The 21,832-nt window shown below is 47.2% G+C and overlaps 1 protein-coding gene across 1 annotated transcript in view; it reads left to right on the plus strand.

Moving 5' to 3' along the window:
* LOC129339545 (uncharacterized) overlaps window positions 1–21,593 on the plus strand; it is a 44,485-nt gene extending 22,892 nt beyond the window's left edge. Inside the window, exons 13-20 of the mRNA XM_054994127.1 lie at window positions 525–586; window positions 2,906–3,129; window positions 5,763–6,013; window positions 10,763–10,891; window positions 14,816–14,954; window positions 15,731–15,793; window positions 16,518–16,607; window positions 18,989–21,593. Of these exons, the coding sequence (XP_054850102.1) occupies window positions 525–586; window positions 2,906–3,129; window positions 5,763–6,013; window positions 10,763–10,891; window positions 14,816–14,954; window positions 15,731–15,793; window positions 16,518–16,607; window positions 18,989–19,269 (1,239 nt within the window). The 3' untranslated portion in view covers window positions 19,270–21,593. The remainder of the gene's footprint in view (window positions 1–524; window positions 587–2,905; window positions 3,130–5,762; window positions 6,014–10,762; window positions 10,892–14,815; window positions 14,955–15,730; window positions 15,794–16,517; window positions 16,608–18,988) is intronic.
* Window positions 21,594–21,832: the final 239 nt, after the last annotated feature.

Consider the following 21,832-nt stretch of genomic DNA (forward strand, 5'->3'; position numbering starts at 1 on the left):
CTTTTCTGTTGCCATCTTCGGCCGGAAGGAGAGGACTTGTTTTATTTGGTATTCCCCCAGTAATCCTCCTCCCTGCCAAATTTTTTAACTGGTTTTAGTTTTAACTTTGGTTTTGTTTCATTGATGTGTGGGGTTTTAATGGTTTTTACAATGTGATTTTATTATGCATATTTTTAATCTGTTAGCTGCCTTGGCGGCCCTAATGAGGGCAGAAAGGCTGAGTGTATGGTAAATTTTGTAAATAAATAATAAAAGTAAAGTCCTTGATCCAGTGCTTTAAAGTAATAATGATAAGAATATCCACGTTATATCCCACCTCCCAGTCTTCTTACCCTTTATTAGTATAATATGGATGGATTAGCTACAAACTCCAGTGGGAGGCTCTGCTGTTCAGAGATATGGAATTCAGTCGGCCATTATGATTGGGAGTGCTGGAAGTATGATTGGATCCAGAGTTTCAAAGATCCTCGTGGATTCCAAAACCAAGTCCTGGCCACTTCTTAAAGTAATCTCTTGTTCTCCAGGGTTTTCCAGTGGTTCAACCTGAATTCATTCCAGATGCTGAAGGGAAACTGAAGACATACAGGTGAGGATCTAGGATAGCCGTCATGGAGCCACTGAGAACCTTTAGCCAGAATTTTCTTTTGGAGATCAAAGTGCAGCACCCGTGATCTTCTGTCTAATCTCTTCCAACTACCATTGGTATGTTGTCAATGTATCAAATATGCCCTCAGAATGAGGTACGTATAAATACTTCAAAATAGCCCCTCCAACGGTTGGGAGAGCCAGGAGGCTGGCACATTGCCAGGGGGAGACTTGGAATGCTACTGGTGCCCGGATGCCTCAGAGGGCAAGGTGGGACGAAACTCATGGGTCAGGGGGGCTGTTTTCTCTGCATCATGTAGAACAACCCTGTACGGACCTCTGAGGCATCTGGGCACCACTTGCTGCCCAGCTTCCATCTGGCAAATGCCACTCACCTGGCTCCCCCAACCCTCAGAGGGGATTTTCTCTCTTCCTTTTTGTATTTCACCCCACCACTTGGTCTTTGTAGGAAAGGCCCAGCAAGAGGGCCAAGTTTCCCAGCCCCCCTGCATTGGCTTGTCGCCTTAAGGCCTTGCCTCGTGCCTGAATCTCCTGCTTGCAGTCCTTGCCCACAGGAGGAGAATCAGCAGTTTGCCAACAGACCTCCTCCTGGTGTGCCCATTTTAAAATAGGATGTTCGAGCAGTGGAAGCCTATGCGGTACAACAGAGAACCCAAACAGAAAGCAGTGAAGGTGGTGTTGGGGAGCAAAGAAGAAAGAATGAAGAGAGGAAAAGATCTCTGAGGGCAACTATCTTCTGTCTTTTGTTAGCTATCTTCTAGTCCTCTATCAGTGCATTCTGTACGGAGCTACACTCGTCTTAGTCCATTGAAGTGTAGAGCCTGGCCTAACTATATCTGACTCTGACTCAGATAGCAGTAGAAAAGAGCAAGAGCCCAGTAGCACCTCTAAGACTAACAAAATTTGTGGCATGGTATGAGCTTTCATGAGTCACAGCCCACTTCTTCAGATTCCTGAATCTGAAGAAGTGAGCTGTGACCAGGGCTTTTTTTCTGCCAGAATGCTCTGGAATGACATTCCAGCACTTCTCCGTGTGTGGTGGCTCCGCCCCCAGTTCTCCAAATGGAGATCAGTTCCCCTAGAGTAAATGGCCATTAAGGTAAGCCTGCTTCTGAGAGGGGGGGAAGCACACGCAGCAGGAGGGTGGGTGAATGGCCTGGAACAAGCCGCTGCCAGGTGGGGAAGCAATCCCCCACTTGGCAGCAGCCCAATCCAGGCCAAATCGAGCCTGATCCTGGCCATTTCAGGCGCATTTCAGCTCAATTTGGGCCCAAAACAGACTGGATCGGGCCGCTGCCAGGTGGGGGAGTATTCTCTCATGTGGCATCAGCCCATTCCAGGCTGATTCGGGCCCGATTCTGGCTGTTTCGGGCCTGTTTCAGACCAATTTGGGCCCAAAATGGCTTGGATCTGGCCGCTGCCAGGTGGGGGAGTGCTTCCCCATGCTGCAGCAGCCTGTTTTGGGCTGATTCAGGACCAATCCTAGCTGAATTCGGCCTGATCCAGGCCGAATCAGGCCCCTTGGGGAGCACGGGAGTGCTCCCGGCGCAGCCATGACCTGTGTGATGACATCAGTTTCTGAATGAAGTCATCATGCATTTCTGGGAGCACGTGCATGCATGTAATGACGGGCGCCACCTTCTCCTGGAAGTTGCCCAGAGTGAGAGTTCCCCCACCTCTTTCCCCAGAAAAAAGCCCCAGCTGTGACTCAAGAAAGCTCATGCCCTACCATAAATTTTATCAGTCTTAGAGGGACTACTGGGCTCTTGCTCTTTTCTACTGCTACAGACAGACTAACATGGCTACCCATCTTGATCTAACTCAGATAGTTAGGCATCAGGAGTGTTTTCCAAATGTGCAAGGGCCCAATTTAAATTGGGACTAGAGCCTCATCTAGTCCCTCATCTATATCCCTCATCTTCCCCCCAGCACTGTTCTGTTGACTTGAAATGGATCTAGAAGGTGCTATTTGCTACTTGGGGAGGGTGTACATGTAGCCAATCAGTACAGTTACAATAACATGTAGACCGAGCCTGAGAAATCTCATTAACTGGGCCTAGCAATCCCAGCATCTTCAGTCAAAACTGAAATCTCCCTGTTTTTCCTTGAGATTGCTCAGGAACACATGAAATAAAGTTTCTCTGACCTATTCACCTGATCAAATTGGATCCTGATTAGTAGCAGCACATCTAATCTACAGACAGCCACTCCTCCCCTAACAGTTAGTAAAGATCAAAAATCTGACATTTTGGAAAATTATTCATAATACATTCTTCCTCTTCTATCTCTGACATTACAGAATTCGGCTGCCCGGGGCTGGCATTTTCTTTTGCTCGGTAACTGAGCTCAAGTTTGAAGTGAGGGCAGCCGTGACTGTCAAATATACATACGGCTCCTGGGATGAGCACCTGAGCGAGGCTGAGATGCAGACATGGGTGGTGGCTGGTCCGTTGTTTGACATTCATGCAGATCCAGCAGGGGAGGTGGCAGCTGTTCACCTCCCTCATTTTATATGTCTTCAAGGTAAGGCAGCTTTGAGGCAATAAGGCAATTCTAGGCTGCTTCGATGTTGTATCAGTTCACTGTGGAGCTTGCATTGCTGCTGCAATGAAATCTCCATAGTGAATGGAGGTGCCTTCCACATGGAGTTTTGGTCCATCTTTTCTCTTCAATTGCAGAAGGGGGTGCTTCCACATGACACCATGCTCATCCCGAGCATCATGTATGTGGCTCCTGGGACTTTTCCTTTTGACCAGGAGCAATAAAATACATCGTCTTTGGGGTTTGGAAAATTTGGAACAAGGCAAAGGGGAAACCTGGATAGTGAATAATTAGGGGGAGCATCATGTGTATGGTTGTTGTGGGTTTTCCGGGCTGTATCGCCGTGGTCTTGGCATTGTAGTTCCTGACGTTTTTGCCAGCAGCTGTGACTGGCATCTTCAGAGGTGTAGCACCGAAAGACAGAGATCTCTCAGTGTCAAACTGTGGAGAAGATGTTAGCAGGTAATTTATATCTACTCAGGAAGGTGGGTTTGGGTTGCATCATCCCGTAAGAGTTTCCCAGGGCGTGGAATGCTAATGCTTCACTATTTCCTGAGGAGGTTCTTTTGCATATGGATTGGTGCTTGATATGCTAATCTTATCTGCAGGGCTATTGTAAGATGTAGAGTATTTTGTTAGCCTGGTGTTTTTTAGGACTGGAAACCAAGCTCTATTCATTCTTAAAGTCTCTTCTTTCCTGTTGAAGTTGTGCTTATGCTTATGAATTTCAATGGCTTCCCTGTGCAATCTGACAAAGTAGTTGGAAGTGTTGTCCAGTATTTTAGTGTCCTAGAATAAGATACTGTGTCATGTTTGAGTTAGCCTATGTTCAGCCACTGCTGATTTTTCAGGTTGGCCAAGTCTGCAGTATCTTTCCTGTTCTTTTGTTCTTGTCTGGATGCTACACTGTGTGGTCCCGATGTAAACTTGTCCACAGCTGCATGGTATGCGGTATACTCCTACAGAGGTGAGGGGGTCTCTACTGTCTTTTGCTGATCGTAGCATCTGTTATATTTTTCTGGTGGGTCTGAATACTGTTTGTAGGTTGTGCTTTTTCATAAGTTTTCCCATCTGCTCAGTGATTCCTTTGATATATAGCAAAAAATACTTTTCCTTTGGGAGACTGTTTTTCCTTAGTTGTTTGATTTATCCTTGGCTTAATTGCTCTTCTGATTTCATTTCTGGAGTAGCCATTTGCTTAAAGTGCATGGTTTACCTTGTTGAGAAAGTGCAGTTCACATATCTGTCTTGCATGGTCTACTAATGTTTTTATTATGCCTCTTTTCTGTCGAGGGTGATTGGAGTTTTTGTGTAAGTACTGATCTGTGTGAGTTGGTTTCCTGTAGACCTTGTGACCTAACTGAAAGTTTGCTTTGTGGATAACCAAGAAATGGGAGTTTACCTTCGATTTCTTTCTCCATGGTGAATTGTATTTCAGGTGGATATTGTTGAGGTGGTTTAAAAACTCCATCAATTCTTCCTCACTGTGGCTCCAAATGAAGATGCCAGTCACAGGTGCTGGCAAAACGTCAGAAACTACAATGCTAAGACCACGGCGATACATCCCGGAAAATCCGCAACAACCATCATTCTCTGGCCGTGAAAGCCTTCGACAATACATCATGTGTATGCTCAGAAAGAAAACAAAACTCACAATTCCAGTTTGGATAACAAATCAGAGCAAAACCTCTTTGTGAAAACAACCCCATTCTACCCTACACTTTTAAAAAAAAAGTTAGACAAATTATAATGATTTGTTGCAACAATATACTAGTTTCGAGCTTTCTTTTTTTTTTAAAGTAAGTCTATAACCCTTTTCACTCTGGGGTTATAAAGGGAAATGTATAGACTGCACCTTTCTACTTAAAACCCTGCAGCGGAAAAGTTTAGGGACTGACTTTTTGTAAAATGAAAGCTGGGAATTCAGAGAAACTAGTAGATGAATTGTTATACCATTATAACATGTCAGTTGTCAATAAAAACAAAAAAGCCCTAAATGTATGCCAGTTGCCAATTTAAAAAAACAAAACAAAACCTCTGCCTCAGTTGGGACCTCCCTTATTTTTGATCAACCTGGAAACACAACTTCTGACCCATCTTCCTGCTGTCAACACCACTTGAAGCAGAGAAGGACATCCCATAGTAGCAGTGGGAGGCCAGTGGGTCACTGAATCTCCCTCTCTCCCAAGGTGGGTCCAGCACAGTCTGGGAGGCATCGTCCCCAATCCCAAGAGGGCAGTGAAAGGGGAACATCCCTCTGACTGCCTTACCGCTCACTGCTGCTGGCCTCTGCTCTGAAGTTGCTACCACTGCTACTTCAGAGGCAACTATGTAGAGGGTTGACTCCTTTCTCCCTCGCCATCGCCTTTGCACGGGTAAGAAGCCAGCAGCTTTACTCAGGCAGCAGCCAGCAATCAGCTGTAGGCCCCCCCCTCTGAACGCCCTACAGCTGACTGTTGGCTGCCCTGAGGCTGCTCCAACTGCCACACTCATAGATCCTCAGTTCCCATCTTTGATTTTTGCTCAGGACTCCAGAATCACTAAATTGCCCCTGCTCATGATAACGTACTTTTAAAAAAGATGTTAGCCTTTATTCCCTACTCATTTGTTCACAGAGGGAAAGACTGACATCTCCCAGATGAAAATTGCCCATATTGTTGAAGCTGGGATGGCTCTGGAGGCACCGTCACGGGTGACCCAGTTCCATGCGGTGCTGGAGAACCCCCAGTTCTCTCTTCTGGGTGTGCTGCTGAAACCCCTCCAGAGGTTCATCCCCATCCACTCCGTGGTGCTGCTCTATCAGACCTGCAGGAGGACTGTGACCCTTCACCTCTATCTGGTTCCCAATGATTCTTCCTTGACAAAGGTGGGTGAGAACCGATATAAGTCAATGAAGCCATAGAAAGAGTTTTCACCTAGAGAGCATTAAATGAGGCCCTTTTTTGTAAGGAGGAAGTGGTTGGGGGTTTAGTGTATGCACTAAATAAGGAACAAAGAACGAAAACTTCCCTGGTGAAGATCCCTTGGTTTGTCTGGGAACTGGCTGGACATGGACATGGGGAAGGGAGGGCAAAGGCTTCTGTTCAGCATTTCTGGGTGTAAGAGGATCCAAGCAGCCTATTCCATTCTCGTCTGAGCTGGGAGGTGTAGTTTAAAAGCAGGTGGCTCTGTCAATTCCCTCTCTCCACAGGAGGGTAGCTTGAAAAAACAGAGCGGGATAGCTCCTCAAAGCATTTGTTAATTTCATCTAATTAACAAATCCTCTGAGGAGCATCTCTGCCCACTCTCTTTTTAAACTACCCTTCTGCAGAGAGGGGAAATTAACAGAGCTTTCTGTTCTGTCTTTTTAAACCAGGGCTCATTTCAAGGGGGAATGCACAGGAACGCAGATCCGGCAGTTCCTCAAAGAGGTCACATGTCAGGTGGCCCCGCCCACCTGATTCTCGGCCATTTTGGGCCCTTTCAGCCTGGATTGGGGCCGAAATGGCCCAGATCGGACCTCTGACGGGTGGTGGATCACTCTCCCACTCAGCAGTGGCCCAGTCCTGACCATTTTGGGGCCCCTTTTCGGCCATTTTCAGCCCCCTTTTGCCATTTTTGCCCCAACTTTGGCCTTGAATGGCCAGGATTGGGTCCAAAACAGCCAGGATAGGTGATGTCATGGGGTGTGGCATATGCAAATCAATTATGCCAATGATACACTTCCAATGATGGCAAGGGGTGTGGCATATGCTAATGAGTTATGCTAATAAGTTCCTCCAGCTCTTTTTCTATGAAATGACCCCTGTTTTAAACTATACGTCTCGGCTAACATTGCATCTCCTTTCACTTGAGCATCCTCGAGTAGGGATGTGCGTTTCGGCATTCAGAATGCCGAAAGAATGCCGAAACAAAAGTGTTTCGGCTTCTTTCGGGGAATGCCGAAACGTTTCGGGGAATGCCGAAACGTTTCGGGTAGCCGAAAGAAAAAAGCCGAAACGTTTCGGGATTCTTTCGGCTTTCTTTCAGCTTTTCTATGGGAAAATGCCTCCGTCTTCCAGGACGTCTGGAGGAGGCATTTTCCCACCGAATAAGCCCAAAATTGGTGGGGACCTTCCTCTAACCCTTCTCTAACAACCACCCAAGTTTCAGGCAGATTGGACTTTGGGGGGCCATGTTATGGCCCCCCAAAGCAGGTCCCCCCATCCTCCCATAAGAAAGCGAAGGAGCAGCATATTGTTAGCATGCTGCTGCTGATCTTTCTTCATTATTTCCTATGGGGAAAAAATGAAGAGGCAGGCTTCCTTTGCCAGGGGTGGCATTTTGCATGCAAAATGCCCCCCAGCCCTCAGGGGCCCTTCTCCCACCCCTCCTCCCACCCCCCACCAAGGCTCAGCCTGCTTCCACTTGGGGGGGCCATTTCATGGCCTCCCCAAGTAGGTGCTCTAATCTCTACCACTGACAGCTGGGGGAGGCTTGTGTTGCCAGGGGTGGCATTTTGCATGCAAAATGCCCCCCAACCCTCTGGGGCCCTTCTCCCACCCCTCCTCCCACCCCCCACCAAGGCTCAGCCTGCTCCCACTTGGGGGGGCATTTCATGGCCTCCCCAAGTAGATGCTCTGCTCTCATCTCTACCACTGACAGCTGGGGGAGGCTTGTGTTGCCAGGGGTGGCATTTTGCATGCAAAATGCCCCCCAGCCCTCTGGGGCCCTTCTCCCACCCTTCCTCCCACCCCCCACCAAGGCTCAGACTGCTCCCACTTGGGGGGGCCATTTCATGGCCTCCCCAAGTAGGTCCTCTCAGCCCCTAAAGTCCACCCCTTACAGCCCCACACAAACCCAATTCCCCCCCAGCTGCCACACACAGACCCAAATCCCCACATTAGCCCCTCACAGACCCAAATCCACCCCCACCTGCCCCACACCCATAACCCCAGGAACAGGCTGGCAAAGGCCAGCCCTCTCCCTTTGTTCCCTATGCTGGGAACTTCTAAACTCTCTTTCCCTGGGCAATTCTGCACAGCCCAGGGGTGCCACAATGGTGGGCACACTTCTGAGTGCCAGCTGGTCCCTGTGAAAGAGCACCTGAACCACAGACACCCTCCCTCAAATTCCCCCACCACCTACAGAGATGGCTGGCCAGCCAGCCCCATTGTTCCCTATGATGGGAACCAACTGCACAACAAAGAATAAAACAAGAACAACACAAAATAAAGTTTTAAAAAAATTATTTTCTCCCTTCCAAAGTACAAGTAGGCAAAGCATTATGACACATTACACCAGCAGTCCCCCACACAGAAAAATTAAAACAAAACTCACTTAACATCAGAGAATCACAAAGCATGATTCCTGTCAAAAACACTTTATTTCTTGAACAGCTTTAGGTTACACAGCAGGGGGGAACACCAAAGGGCATGGCAGCACTATCTTACACAAAAATAACACAACTCACTTAACATCAGAGAATCACAAAGCACAATTCCTGTTAAAAACACTTTATTTCTTGAACAGCTTTAGGTTACACAGCAGGGGGGAACACCAAAGGGCATGGCAGCACTATCTTACACAAAAATAACACAACTCACTTAACATCAGAGAATCACAAAAACACAATTCCTGGCAAAAACACTTTATTTCTTGAACAGCTTTAGGTTACACAGTAGGAGGGCACAACAGGGCATGATAGCAATGTACTGCAAAAAATAATACAACCCACTTCATCGTTTTTGACAGCAATTGTGTTTGTGTGATTCTCTGATGTGAAGTGAGTTGTGTTATTTTTGTGTAGTACACTGCTTTCCTGCTCTGTGGTGCCTTCCTAAAGCAGTTACAGAAATAAAGTGCTTTTGACAGCAATTTTTTGGGGTGATTCTTTAATGTGAAGCGAGTTGTGTTATTTTTGTGTAAGATAGTGCTGCCATGCCCTTTGGTGTTCCCCCCTGCTGTGTAACCTAAAGCTGTTCAAGAAATAAAGTGTTTTTGACAGGAATCATGCTTTGTGATTCTCTGATGTTAAGTGAGTTTTGTTTTAATTTTTCTGTGTGGGGGACTGCTGGTGTAATGTGTCATAATGCTTTGCCTACTTGTACTTTGGAAGGGAGAATATAATTTTTTTAAAACTTTATTTTGTGTTGTTCTTGTTTTATTCTTTGTTGTGCAGTTGGTTCCCATCATAGGGAACAATGGGGCTGGCTGGCCAGCCATCTCTGTAGGTGGTGGGGGAATTTGAGGGAGGGTGTCTGTGGTTCAGGTGCTCTTTCACAGGGACCAGCTGGCACTCAGAAGTGTGTCCACCATTGTGGCACCCCTGGGCTGTGCAGAATTGCCCAGGGAAAGAGAGTTTAGAAGTTCCCAGCATAGGGAACAAAGGGAGAGGGCTGGCCTTTGCCAGCCTGTTCCTGGGGTTATGGGTGTAGGGCAGGTGGGGGTGGATTTGGGTCTGTGAGGGGCTAATGTGGGGATTTGGGTCTGTGTGTGGCAGCTGGGGGGGGAATTGGGTTTGTGTGGGGCTGTAAGGGGTGGACTTTAGGGGCTGAGAGGACCTACTTGGGGAAGCCATGAAATGGCCCCCCCAAGTGGGAGCAGTCTGAGCCTTGGTGGGGGGTGGGAGGAAGGGTGGGAGAAGGGCCCCAGAGGGCTGGGGGGCATTTTGCATGCAAAATGCCACCCCTGGCAACACAAGCCTCCCCCAGCTGTCAGTGGTAGAGATGAGAGCAGAGCATCTACTTGGGGAGGCCATGAAATGCCCCCCCCAAGTGGGAGCAGGCTGAGCCTTGGTGGGGGGTGGGAGGAGGGGTGGGAGAAGGGCCCCAGAGGGTTGGGGGGCATTTTGCATGCAAAATGCCACCCCTGGCAACACAAGCCTCCCCCAGCTGTCAGTGGTAGAGATTAGAGCACCTACTTGGGGAGGCCATGAAATGGCCCCCCCCAAGTGGGAGCAGGCTGAGCCTTGGTGGGGGGTGGGAGGAGGGGTGGGAGAAGGGCCCCTGAGGGCTGGGGGGCATTTTGCATGCAAAATGCCACCCCTGGCAAAGGAAGCCTGCCTCTTCATTTTTTCCCCATAGGAAATAATGAAGAAAGATCAGCAGCAGCATGCTAACAATATGCTGCTCCTTCGCTTTCTTATGGGAGGATGGGGGGACCTGCTTTGGGGGGCCATAACATGGCCCCCCAAAGTCCAATCTGTCTGAAACTTGGGTGGTTGTTAGAGAAGGGTTAGAGGAAGGTCCCCACCAATTTTGGGCTTATTAGGGGGGAAAATGCCTCCTCCAGGCGTCCTGAAAGACGGAGGCATTTTCCCAAAAAAAAAACCCGAAAGAATGCCGAAATAATGCCGAAAGAATCCCGAATCCCGAATCCCGAAAGAGATTCTTGTTTCGGCTTTCGGCTTTAACGGTAGACAATCTTGTTTCGGGTAATCCCGAAACAAGAAAGCCGAAAGTTTTTTCCTTGCACACCCCTATCCTCGAGTATCGTGTAGAGTGACTCTAAGCAGGGGTGGCCATGATCCGTACTTGCCTTGGAAACCCCATGAGGTAGGGTTGCATAATTGGCTGTGACTTGGAGGATCCGAGTTGCTTGACTTCATTTCCCCCATATCAACATTGACAGTACCGTCCCTTTTCACTCTAAACAGGCCATCGAAGATCGTGAGAAAAGCCGGCGCTCCGTGCTGGTGGATAAACACCCTCAAACGGATGAGCCCTTGTACTATGGCTCTCGGTACATTGTCTTCAGCTCAGCAGAACTCCGGATAAACCCATTGGTTAGTAGTCACATCAGATGTAAGATTTACTTATTTATATAATTTATAGTTCACCTTTCTCACTGAGACTCAAGGCGGATTACACGGTGTCTGTCAGTACAGTCAATTTCAGAGACATTTCAATAAACAATATAATAGAGTGTATAAGTGCAAGTATATAAAGATTTAAACCAGCAGAAATACAGTTCAGAAGAAATGCTTAAACAAAGCATAAGAAATTCTGTCATATTAAACAACACGGAAACTACTGAGTAGTACTTATGGAAACAGAGAGTACATAGTAGTAAAGACTATAGTCTCTATCCTTTTATTAATATATCTCTTTTGAGACCACTTCCTTACAGTACAGCCCTCTTGTTTGTGCGAAGCCAGGAGAGTGGGAGCTTTCAAGAATGTCGTTCTATAAAGTGGGGGCCACCACAGAGAGGGCACCTGTACCGACAGCTGTTGATTGTGCCCATGTACAAGATGGCACTCTCAGAAGGCCCTGTTCAGATGAGCGAAGCTGCTGTGACGGAACAGAGGGGGAGGGGCTATCCTGTAGATATGATGGGCCAAGGTTGTGAAGAGCTTTATATGTGATGGCCAATATCTTGAATGGAGCTCAGTCACTGATAGGTAGGCAGTGGAGTGACTGCAGAACGAGAGTAATATTCATGCTCCTCCTGGCTCCCAATATTGACCAAGCTGCAGCGATCTGCACCAACTTGAGTCCCCAAGTTAATTTAGAGGGGAGACCTATGCAGAGTGCATTACCGTAGTCAAGCCTTGACGTTACCAGGGCATGGGTCCAGGCATGGATCCAGATCTGCTGTGTCGAGGTAGAGGACCATCTTCCACATTAGACTGAGGTGGAAGAAAACATTTTTTGAAGCTGCCTTAACTTGCTTCTCTAGCAGGAATGCTGAATCCAGTATAACTCCTATAACCTTTTGGTTGCGTCTGCAAGGGTCAAACAGATGCCATCAAAAGTGCAGAGTACAATGCCCTGCAAGGTCTCTGCCCTCCCAACCAGCATCACTTCCATCTTGTCTGGGTTCAGTTTTAATTTGTGCACTTTCAGCCATTTGACTACAGCTGTCAGACAGACAGCAACCCAAGATCTCTACTGCGTTCAGTGGTGATTTGGATAGTGAGACAGTAAGACATATTGCTGGGTGTCATCTGCATATTTGACAGCATCCAATTCCATAGCTACGAATGAGTTCTCCTAAAGGCTTTCTATAGAGGTTGAATAACAAGGCCTCAGCAGCAGGAGGCAGGCTAGGCAGTGGCTCCTGGATCCTAGCTACCACCATCTTCCCAGCCAAGGCTCCAGAGCAGCCCCTTTCCTCAGCCTATGGGAAGCTCAGAAGCCCAACCAGAGGGAGAGGATGCAGGAGGCAGAGACAGCCAGCCAGTGCCACCACAAGCAGCAGACCGAGGGCAGCGCAGGCGGCACCAGTCCACACTCCCACACAGAGGGAGGCAGGAGAAGTTCAGCAGCACAGCAAACCAGCAGGCAGGCCAGAGGGGGTGGGAAATAGCTAGAAGAGGCGGGCAGCAGAGCGACCACAGGTGTGACTACCTAGGGCAGCCAGGGCAATGACTAGGTTGTTGGGGGTGGGAAGAAGAGCTGGAGGCTGGGAATGATGAAGGGATAAAAGGGAAAGCAGAGGTGGAGAGGAAGGAGTTTGGAGGAGAGTACAGAACGAGTTCAGAGCATAGCCAAGAGAGTAGTGAGGGGCATCTCCGCGGCACACTCTTTCCCTGAGGCCCAGGTCACCCATCTAGGGCCTGCCTGGTCAACGATGCTACAGCTGAACCCGCCAAGGCAGGGCCAGAGCAGGGTGAAGCCTCACAGAAGCTGATGGACAACAGGCTTAGGATGGACAAAAGGAAATGCTTCTCTACTGTATAATTCACTGCTAGTAGACATAGTGGTAGCCGCAAGCATAGATGGCTTTAAAAGGGGGTTAAACAGATTCATGGATTATTTATGTAAATGAAATCTACTTTAGAGGGGGGCAGGTATCATCAGTATCACTGCTTCGGACCTGAGGAAGTCCAGAAATATGGGGGAGGGAAAGGTATGCACAGTTAGATCATGGGGGCCTCTTTGCTCATGACTGGCAGAATAAATTATGCTACATAAACCAAGTTTGTGTGTGTGTGTACACATACATATACTTAAGTTATATATGGTTGTTGTGGATTTTCCGGGCTGTATGGCCGTGGTCTTGGCATTGTAGTTCCTGACGTTTCGCCAGCAGCTGTGGCTGGCATCTTCAGAGGTGTAGCACCAAAAGACAGAGATCTCTCAGTGTCACAGTGTGGAAAAGGTGTTGGCAGGTCATTTATATCTACTCAGGAGGGGTGGGGTTGGGCTGAGTCGTCCTGTAAGCGTTTCCCAGGGTGTGGAATGCTAATGGAGGGAGGCTTCACTGTATCCTGAGGAGGTTCTTTTGCATCTGGATTGGTGCTTGATATGCTAATCTTCTCTGCAGGGCTATTGTTGGGTATAGAGTGTTTTGATAGCCTAATGTTTTTCAGGACTGGTTTCCATGCCGCAGAAAAAGCGCTATTCTGGGCAGTGGATGAGCTCGCCTCACAGCTGACAAAAGCACCTTCCCACCCATTGTGCCTGGTTTTTTAAAACAGGAATCCAGATTTGCTCGATATTGCTCTTTCTATATTGGAAGACTGAACCTCCCCTCCCCAACGGTTGGCTGTATTTTTTGCCCACCAATTTACTTTAAAAGACATTGGTGGATCAAAGGTTAACAGTGGGGAGAACCTTGGGAGACAGTGATCTCAAAATGGCACGCGCATGCGCAGCAAACCACTGCCAGCCAGTACGTTCCCACTCAAAACCCAGTTTGCTTTTCAATGAATTTGTGGGATTGAGCGGTCATAATTTTTTTTTTAAGCAAACAGTCTAGGGTTGTTCTGTTATTTGCAATGCGTAACTTTAGCATAAAACATTTAATGTCCTTGGTTTTTAAAAGTTGGTTGTTAGGGCAGTCTTTCTAAACAAGACATTGCAATATCGCAACAAAGGTGTCCTTTTAAAAAAACTTTAGGCATAACTGTCGCCAGGAGTCCACAGAGGCTTGCAGGATTCCTGGTTGTGGGTGGGAAAATCTCTTCCTAGGGAGTAGAAACTGAGAAAGGAGGAGGGGTTGAGAGGGCAGTCTCTGGAGAAGCGTTTCCAAGCATTCTCATGCATGCGAAAAAAGTGCTAAAAACGCATTGCATAGTGGAATAAATGGGAAATCTACGTTCTTGAATAAATTACAACAATGACAAAGGGGGTTTTCACGGGTGGATTATGAGGGTGTGTGTACAGCTGTGAGTATAGCGGAACAATTACAATACTGTGGCCAGGGCTTTTTTTCAGTGGGAACGCAGTGGAACGGAGTTCCGGAACCTCTTGAAAATGGTCACATGGCTGGTGGCCCCGCCCCCTGATCTCCGGACAGAGGGGAGTTTAGATTGTTCTCCGCGCCGCCAAGCAGCACGGAGGGCAATCTAAGCTCCCCTCTGTCTGGAGATCAGGGGGCAGGGCCACCAGCCATGTGACCATTTTCTCCGAGGGCAACCCACTGAGTTCCACCACTTCTGTTCCCAGGAAAAAAGCCCTGATTGTGGCACTAAAATAAGGATGTGTGGAAACGGCCCATATGTTTTAAACAACCAAGTTTTAAGCATGATATTTACTAAAACCATTGTGTGTGTGTGTGTAAAGTGCCATCAAGTCACAACTGACTTATGGCGACCCCTGCTGGGGCTTTCAAGGCAAGTGAGAAGCAGAGGTGGTTTGCCATTGCCTTCCTCTGCAGAGTCTTCCTTGGTGGTCTCCCATCCAAGTACTGACCCTGCTTAGCTTCCTTTGGCTCCAAGCCATCCCCCCACTGACATGGCTCCTTTCTACTTCTTTATTAGGAATTGGAATTTTCCTATAAGAATCCAGGACAACTGCAATCCTTTGTGGATATCTACCTTGGAAAAATAGAAAGAATAAACCTCAGTTTGAAAAAGAAGGAAGGTCTTTTCTCTATCTGGGATGCTTGGCTAGAATCAGGTACACACGATGTTATATTTTTTGAGTAGATGTAGCCTATCAGGAAGAAAATTGTGTGAGCAATTTGTTGCATAATGACGGCCTGAAAGGAAAGATGACATCAAACTTTCTCAGTTTATAAAGATTTTACTGCCTAGTAACTCTGGATGAAAACACCTGGCTCTGTACACACCTGCTGCTCTTGATGAGACAGATTAATTGCTACACTCAGGGCTTTTTTTTCTGGGAAAAGAGGTGGTAGAACGCAAGACTGCACAATGACATCACTTTGGGTCAGTTGGAACAACGGGGGAGTTTTTTAAAGTTTAAATCGCCCTTGGCAAAAATGGTCACATGGCCGGTGGCCCCACCCCCTGATCTTCAGACAGAGGGGAGTTTAGTGGCGCACAGGGCAATCTAAACTCCCCTCTGTCTGGAGATCAGGGGGCGGGGCCACCAGCCATGTGACCATTTTTAAGAGGTGCCAGAACTCCCTTCCACCACATTCCCAATGAAAAAAAGCCCTGGCTACACTAACTTTACAAGTACTTTCCAATCCACCATGGTAAAAAGGAAAGGGAAATTCTGCCCTGAAGCATGCTGACACGTTTTGTGAAGTGGGGAAGAATTGTGCAGTGAGAGCAAAGTTGGCCATACAGGGTTTGATGAGAAGCTGGTTTTGTTTTAAAGAAATTGAAAAAAGAGGAAACAACAAATATTGTCTTTCTTGCTCTGTCATTTTCCCTCTCTTCTTGAGATGAAAACGCACAATTCATTTTTCTTTTGTTTCATTCTAGAGGATATCCTGGTTCAAGAGGAACATCAGGTGTCTAACAGAGAAATCAGAGAGGAAGAAAGAGGTACTCAGAAAATATTCTAAGGGTGCGGCCTCTGTGTACAAATCCAGGCAGTGGAGATAATATACCAGGGTCTTTGAGCACTTGAAATTAAGAATTACAAACTGACCTTCTTCCTCCAATAAAAATTAATACTGTACATTCCAAAATATCATGGCACAGTGGAGCAAATAATGAAGATGCCCGTTGGCACTTGTGCAAGGATAGTGCACACTGTGTTGATAAAAATTATGTTCTCTGTGGGAGAATACTGCATGTCATTTACAAGTTATTGTAGGCTCATTTATTTACAAAATTTGCAAGCCAATTTTTCAAGGATCTAATTGGGCAGTACAACACAAGGTCTAATTTAAAATGTCTAATTTAATCCACATCACCAGCCTTAAACGTTAGAGAGCGAGTGGATGGTGGTGGCACTCTGCTGCATGCATTTTCCAAAGCGGTTTCTAGAACACCAAAAATAAAATGAAATCGGAGCCCTCGCCGTTCCTCAGAATTCCAAACAACTAGCTGAAGACCCCAGTCACAGGGCAGAAATAATTGTGAGCTAGGGCTTTTTTTTTTGCTACGTTTGGCTCCTTACCTCATCAGGTTTTCTTCCGAATTCTGGACATTTAACTCCAGAATTCGGAAGTAAAAAAGGCCTTGAACATCCGGAATGACTACTGAAGATCTCTGGCTTTGCCCATCAAAGTTTCACCTATCCACTTCTCCGATTCTCTCCTAGCGGACCTGCACCTCAGCCTTCAAACACTTTCCATAAGAAGTGATACCAACTCTCAAACAGAATCGATTCCTGTATCTTCCATTGCAGAAGGTAATGAAAGATGGATATAAATCCAGATAGAATAAGAATGCACCAAGCGCCTCAAACACAGCAACCCGTCATCCCCCCAACCGTTAAGCAAGCCTGCCCTTTTGTGCCCTAATTCATAAGACGCTTATTATTCTCGCCCTCATTTTATGAATCTGTGTACAACGCAGTATACAGTTTACATATATCACATCATAAGGAAATAACAGAACCGATGATTGGATCAGACTAGTTGAGCTGGGAGAAGTCCATTTTTTAAACAGATGCTGGAGTCTCCCCATCCCAAAGCTAAATGCAGCAAGAAGGCAAAGACATCAAGAGTGCTTGCAAAAGTAAAAGCGCATGTTAAGGGCATAAAGCCGTTTGAGGAAATGCTTGAATAATGGGGGACAGCAACAACGTAAACATTCCAGAAGGGATTTTAAAGAACAGTGAAGGCGTTATGAGTGGACTAAAAGCTCACCTTATAATGAAGCAGAATGAAACAATTAACAGCACCGAGTGGATCTTACAATAGGAACAGGATAATTTAAGAAGAGTGAGGGTTGGGGCTGGGAACCAAACTCTTGGATTCTGTCCTTAGAGAACATCTGACACAAGCATACAACACACAATTTGTGATCCAAGCTGGGTAGAATCCACAGCCTATGTGATGTGGCACTTGGGTCTGTTAGTTACACACCATTTTTACAAACCAAGAGATTATTGAGGTTATCAAGCCCTTGTTCTGCCATACACGGTAGTTGGGTTGATGCTGTTCAACTGGAAAAGTTGTGCAGGTTGCAGCCAGAAACGAGAGATAGTGGCAAGTGGAAACTGAATAGTTCCTAATTCATTTGAAGTGTCAGTCTGGTAAACATAAGAGGAATGTAAAAGAGCACATATCTTTGCCAAGCAAACACTCTTAGCTGTTCAGATCTAGGAAGAGCAGTTGCATCTCTTCTAGTGGTATAACTACCTCTACTTCTGACTGCTAAATCTGGATTATGAATTAGCTTTACTTTGTTTTTCATATTTAGATACAAGAGATCAGGAGGAGACAATGGTGACAACCAGAGCTTTTTTCTGGGTGGTGGAACTCAGTGGGTTGCCCTCGGAGAAAATGGTCACATGGCTGGTGGCCCCACCCCCTGATCTCCAGACAGAGGGGAGTTTAGATTGCCCTCCTCGTGGTGTTGAGGACAATCTAAACTCTCCTCTGTCTGGAGATCAGGGGGCGGGGCCACCAGCCATGTGACCATTTTCAAGGCATTCCGGAACTCCGTTCCACCGAGTTCCCGTGTTCCAGCTTCTCGGAGACTGTCAAACTGCAAATGGCCAGGAAGCCAGCTAACTCAGTGCTAACTAGCTGTTGTGTCTCACTTCAGCTATGGAGGGTTTTTGTAGCTTACTCTCATTCAACTTTTTTGGTATGGAGACCCACTCGGAAAAAAGAAAAGAAAAAACACTGAGCAGATGCAAATCGATAAACCTGCAAAAGCTTGGGACGCACTTTCACAGACTTCACTACCTCCTTTTGGGTCAGGACTTACAGGTTGGAAAACACTGGTTTACACAATTCGCTTAGCTTAGCTACCACTTTAACTGTCATGGCTTCCCTCAATGAAATCTGGAACTGTAGGGCCGATTCCAGATGGGCATAAATAGAGCGAGTGCTTTCACTTTTTCAGCAACCTCACTCGTAAAAACCCGCAATTTCCCGTCCCGGCTTACCTGCGGTCCATGGCGCTTGGTTGCGCTCTATAAGCGGACGGTGTGAACGCGGTATTGCGGGTTTGCACACTTCTGGACGCTTCGTCGCCACGGAGAGGCCCTCCCCTTTCCCTCCTTCCTTTGCCGGCCGGCAACAATATTCCCTTAATTTTTTTTTTAAACCGGGCGCCATTTGCGCAGTCGCACGTTTGCGCACATCAAACTGCGCAAATGTGCACAAATGCACAAAAGCGCACAAATGTCGACGCTGCGTATTCGCATACCTGCGCGTTTGCGCATTTGCGCAAAACACATAAAAAATTTTTTTTAAAAAAACGAAATGCGAACCAATGAAGGCCCCCGACGTCAACTGTGACGGGGAGGAAACAACCAATCCCGGGTACCTCAGTTGGCCGTGCGAACATTCGGAAGCGGGACGGCACGGCACGCTGCGAGACAAAGCGGATGGAGATGAAAGTGAACGCATGGCTGGTAAGCGATTATTTCCGCAGAAAAACCTCAATTTCTGGCCATCTGGAATCGGCATAGGTTGCTGAGTTGCTAAGAAATCTGTTAGATCCCTTGGAGAATTACACTCCCTAATGCTCAGGGGATAAAGACATACCTGAAAAAGCCGTTTAAGCCTGCCGTGGCATGGATGAGTTCTTAGACTTCAGTTCTTTCTCTGGCAGGGAGGCAGGCGGCCTTCACACCGGAGCCTCATTTCATTGAGCAGCACCGGCAGCAGCTGATCCAGAGGACAGCCACAGTGGAGGGAGTTCTGGATTTGTTGTATGGAGTTGTCCTGGATGAAGAGCAATACGAAAGAATCTCTTCAAGGGGATCCAACAAAGAAAAAATGCGGGAGCTGTACAGGCTGGTGCCGAGCTGGAATCTCTCTTGTAAGGATCAGCTGTACGAGGCACTGAAGAAGAACAATCCATTCCTCATAGCAGACCTTGAAGGGCGATGAAGCTAGAAAGAAGATGGGCACAGGAAGTCCAGAATCCCATGCCTCGGGACTCCCTCAGGACCATATAATACTCTCTCTGGAGAGTATATTATGCTCCGAGTGGAACATTATGGGAGATACATTATCTCTTTTGCACTATGAGAAAGGAATGGTAGGCACATGGGCATTATGGGAACAATGCAGTGGGAGCAATAGCCACTGACGGAGGGAGTATTTTTGATATCGTACTGTCTCTATCTCCTATATATCATTCTGAGTGATGCCCTTATCAGATTGAGCAAAAAACCAACGGTGGTTCTCTAGGGTTGCCAGGTCCCTCAACTCCACCAGTGGGAGATTGGGAGCCTGGCACTTACCCTGTGAAGGCTTGAGAGTCTTCCCTTGTGCGCACGTGCTCCCTGCGTGCATGATGATGTCACTTCCAGGAGCGATGTCATCATGCAGGGTCAAAGGGCGCAGGCAGAAGGGTGCTCCGCATGCGGCACTGATTTGGCCTGAAACGGGTCCGCTGCAGGGTGCTGTGGGACACAGTTCAGGCTGCAGGAGCGTGCTGTACCACCTGGAGGCACCCTGGAGAGCGCCCCCTCCGCTGGCCATGTAAGTGGACACAGGGGAGGGAAGGGTGGGAGCAGGGGATTGCCTGCCCCAGGCAGGGGAATGGCACCCCTAGTTCTCTTAGATCTAGCCTTGCTAATTGAAGAACAAGTTGGAGTAGTTGCTACAACTGTCTTGTATCACCTACACTTAGCTCATGAACTGTCATCCTTCATAGGTGCTGCTGATCTAGCTACACTGTCCCACACATCTGTAATTTGTAGATAGGGTTATTGTAATATGCTGTACATGAGGCTGCCCTTAAAGCTACCACAGAATCTTCAGCTTGAATGAAGATTCCCTTCTTTTGATGGGTCTGATGCAATAAGAACTTGTACTGTCCATCTTAAAGCCACTGCACTTTTTACTGATTTGTTTCTAGCTGCAATTCAAGGTGTTGGTCCTTTCCTGGAAAGCCCGTTGTGGCCTGGGACCCTCGTACCTGAAGGACTGCCTCTCCACATAGCAACCCACGTGGCATTTTCAGTCTTCCCTTTGAGCCACTGGCAGTGCTTCCCTTTCACCAGCTACGGTCTTCCATAATTATCTATTTAGACAGCAGTCCTAAAGAGGTCTACTCAGAATTTAACTAAATCTTTTCACTAGGGCTTACCCTCCAGAAAGTGTTCTTAAGGTGGCACTGTTAGAGTTGTAGAACTTACAGAGTGTAAGAGCATTCTAGCGGAGAGTCACAGAGCGCCCTCTTTACTGGCCACCTGCGAACTCTGAAAGGAGGTCTTGTTTCGAGGGGCTTTCCCTGCTGAGCTGTAATCCTGGCTGTGGTAGTGCTGTTAGCCAATGCTGTGTTTGGGGCGTTGGAATGGCTGTTATCGACTCCGTTTTGGTCTTGTTTTAATTTTTGTACCGTAAGTTACTTCAAAGGGGAAAATGTAATAGACATATTTTTAAAATAAATAAAATATTACCTCAATGCTTGAGTAGACAAAATGCTAAGAGATCCATGATTGGCTCTTCCTAGCGTTTTAAGAAGCTCAATAGACCGTTCAGAGCTGCGGCACAAGGCAAGAAAGCATCTAACCCTTCTACTTACTTATGCGAATTTATTGAATGTGGCCATAGGCCTTCACAATCTCAAATCATTCATTAAAAAACAGCAACAAGATACAAGAATACAGATATAGTTACATAGATATAAATAAAATTACTATAAAATGCATTTTACCTAAAATATAAACATTAAACAACATTAAAACCAAACGGTTTCTCATCTATGCCCTCCTACTCTTGGATGGTTTCACCAATTGAAACGGACTCCTTACTAGGCCTAGAAGGAGAAATAAACAGGCAAAGAAGGGCTGTCTGGTCCCCCGCCCTCCCGTTCCTGAGCTAATAACAGTATTGCGTGTGTGTGTTCTGATTTCAATCATTTTAACCTTTCGGGGATGGAACGCTTAGCTCTCCTGCTGTCCCTGCGTTATGTCCCGAACAGCTACTGTTGGACTTTTAAACATTCCGGGAAAAAACCCACTCCATAAACTCTCAGATGGAAATTGAGGGCTTCTCTGTTCCACAGTCTCTTTCCACAGTATCCTCCCTCATAATTAACGTTGCGAGGCTCCGCCAGGCTGTGGCGCACGAGAGCTGCCTCGTCTGAGCTGGGGCTTGGCTGGGGCGCCTCTCGTGCTGTGCAACCTGGCTGCGGAGCAGGAGAGCGGTCGCCCCAGCCAAGCCTCGGCTCGGAGCGTCTCAGCTGAGCTGGGGTGGATAGGAGTCTGCTGTGCCTTACCCCTGGGGAGGCAACTTCTGCCTTACCCCGGGAAGAGTGGGGTGGGGTGGGGTGGGGGGTTGAAGGAGCGGCATGGGGGGAGGCTTGTCTGTCAGAAGACATAGTAATGCAGGAACGTTACTACATATGCTCAGAGTTTTTTTAAAAAGGTGTTGTGCAAATTGAGGTCCTGCCTTACCCCTATGAAAGAGTGGGGTTGGGGTGGGTGGTTGAAGGGTGGGC

This window comes from Eublepharis macularius, chromosome 12, assembly GCF_028583425.1.
Source record: "Eublepharis macularius isolate TG4126 chromosome 12, MPM_Emac_v1.0, whole genome shotgun sequence".
Taxonomy (NCBI): domain Eukaryota; kingdom Metazoa; phylum Chordata; class Lepidosauria; order Squamata; family Eublepharidae; genus Eublepharis; species Eublepharis macularius.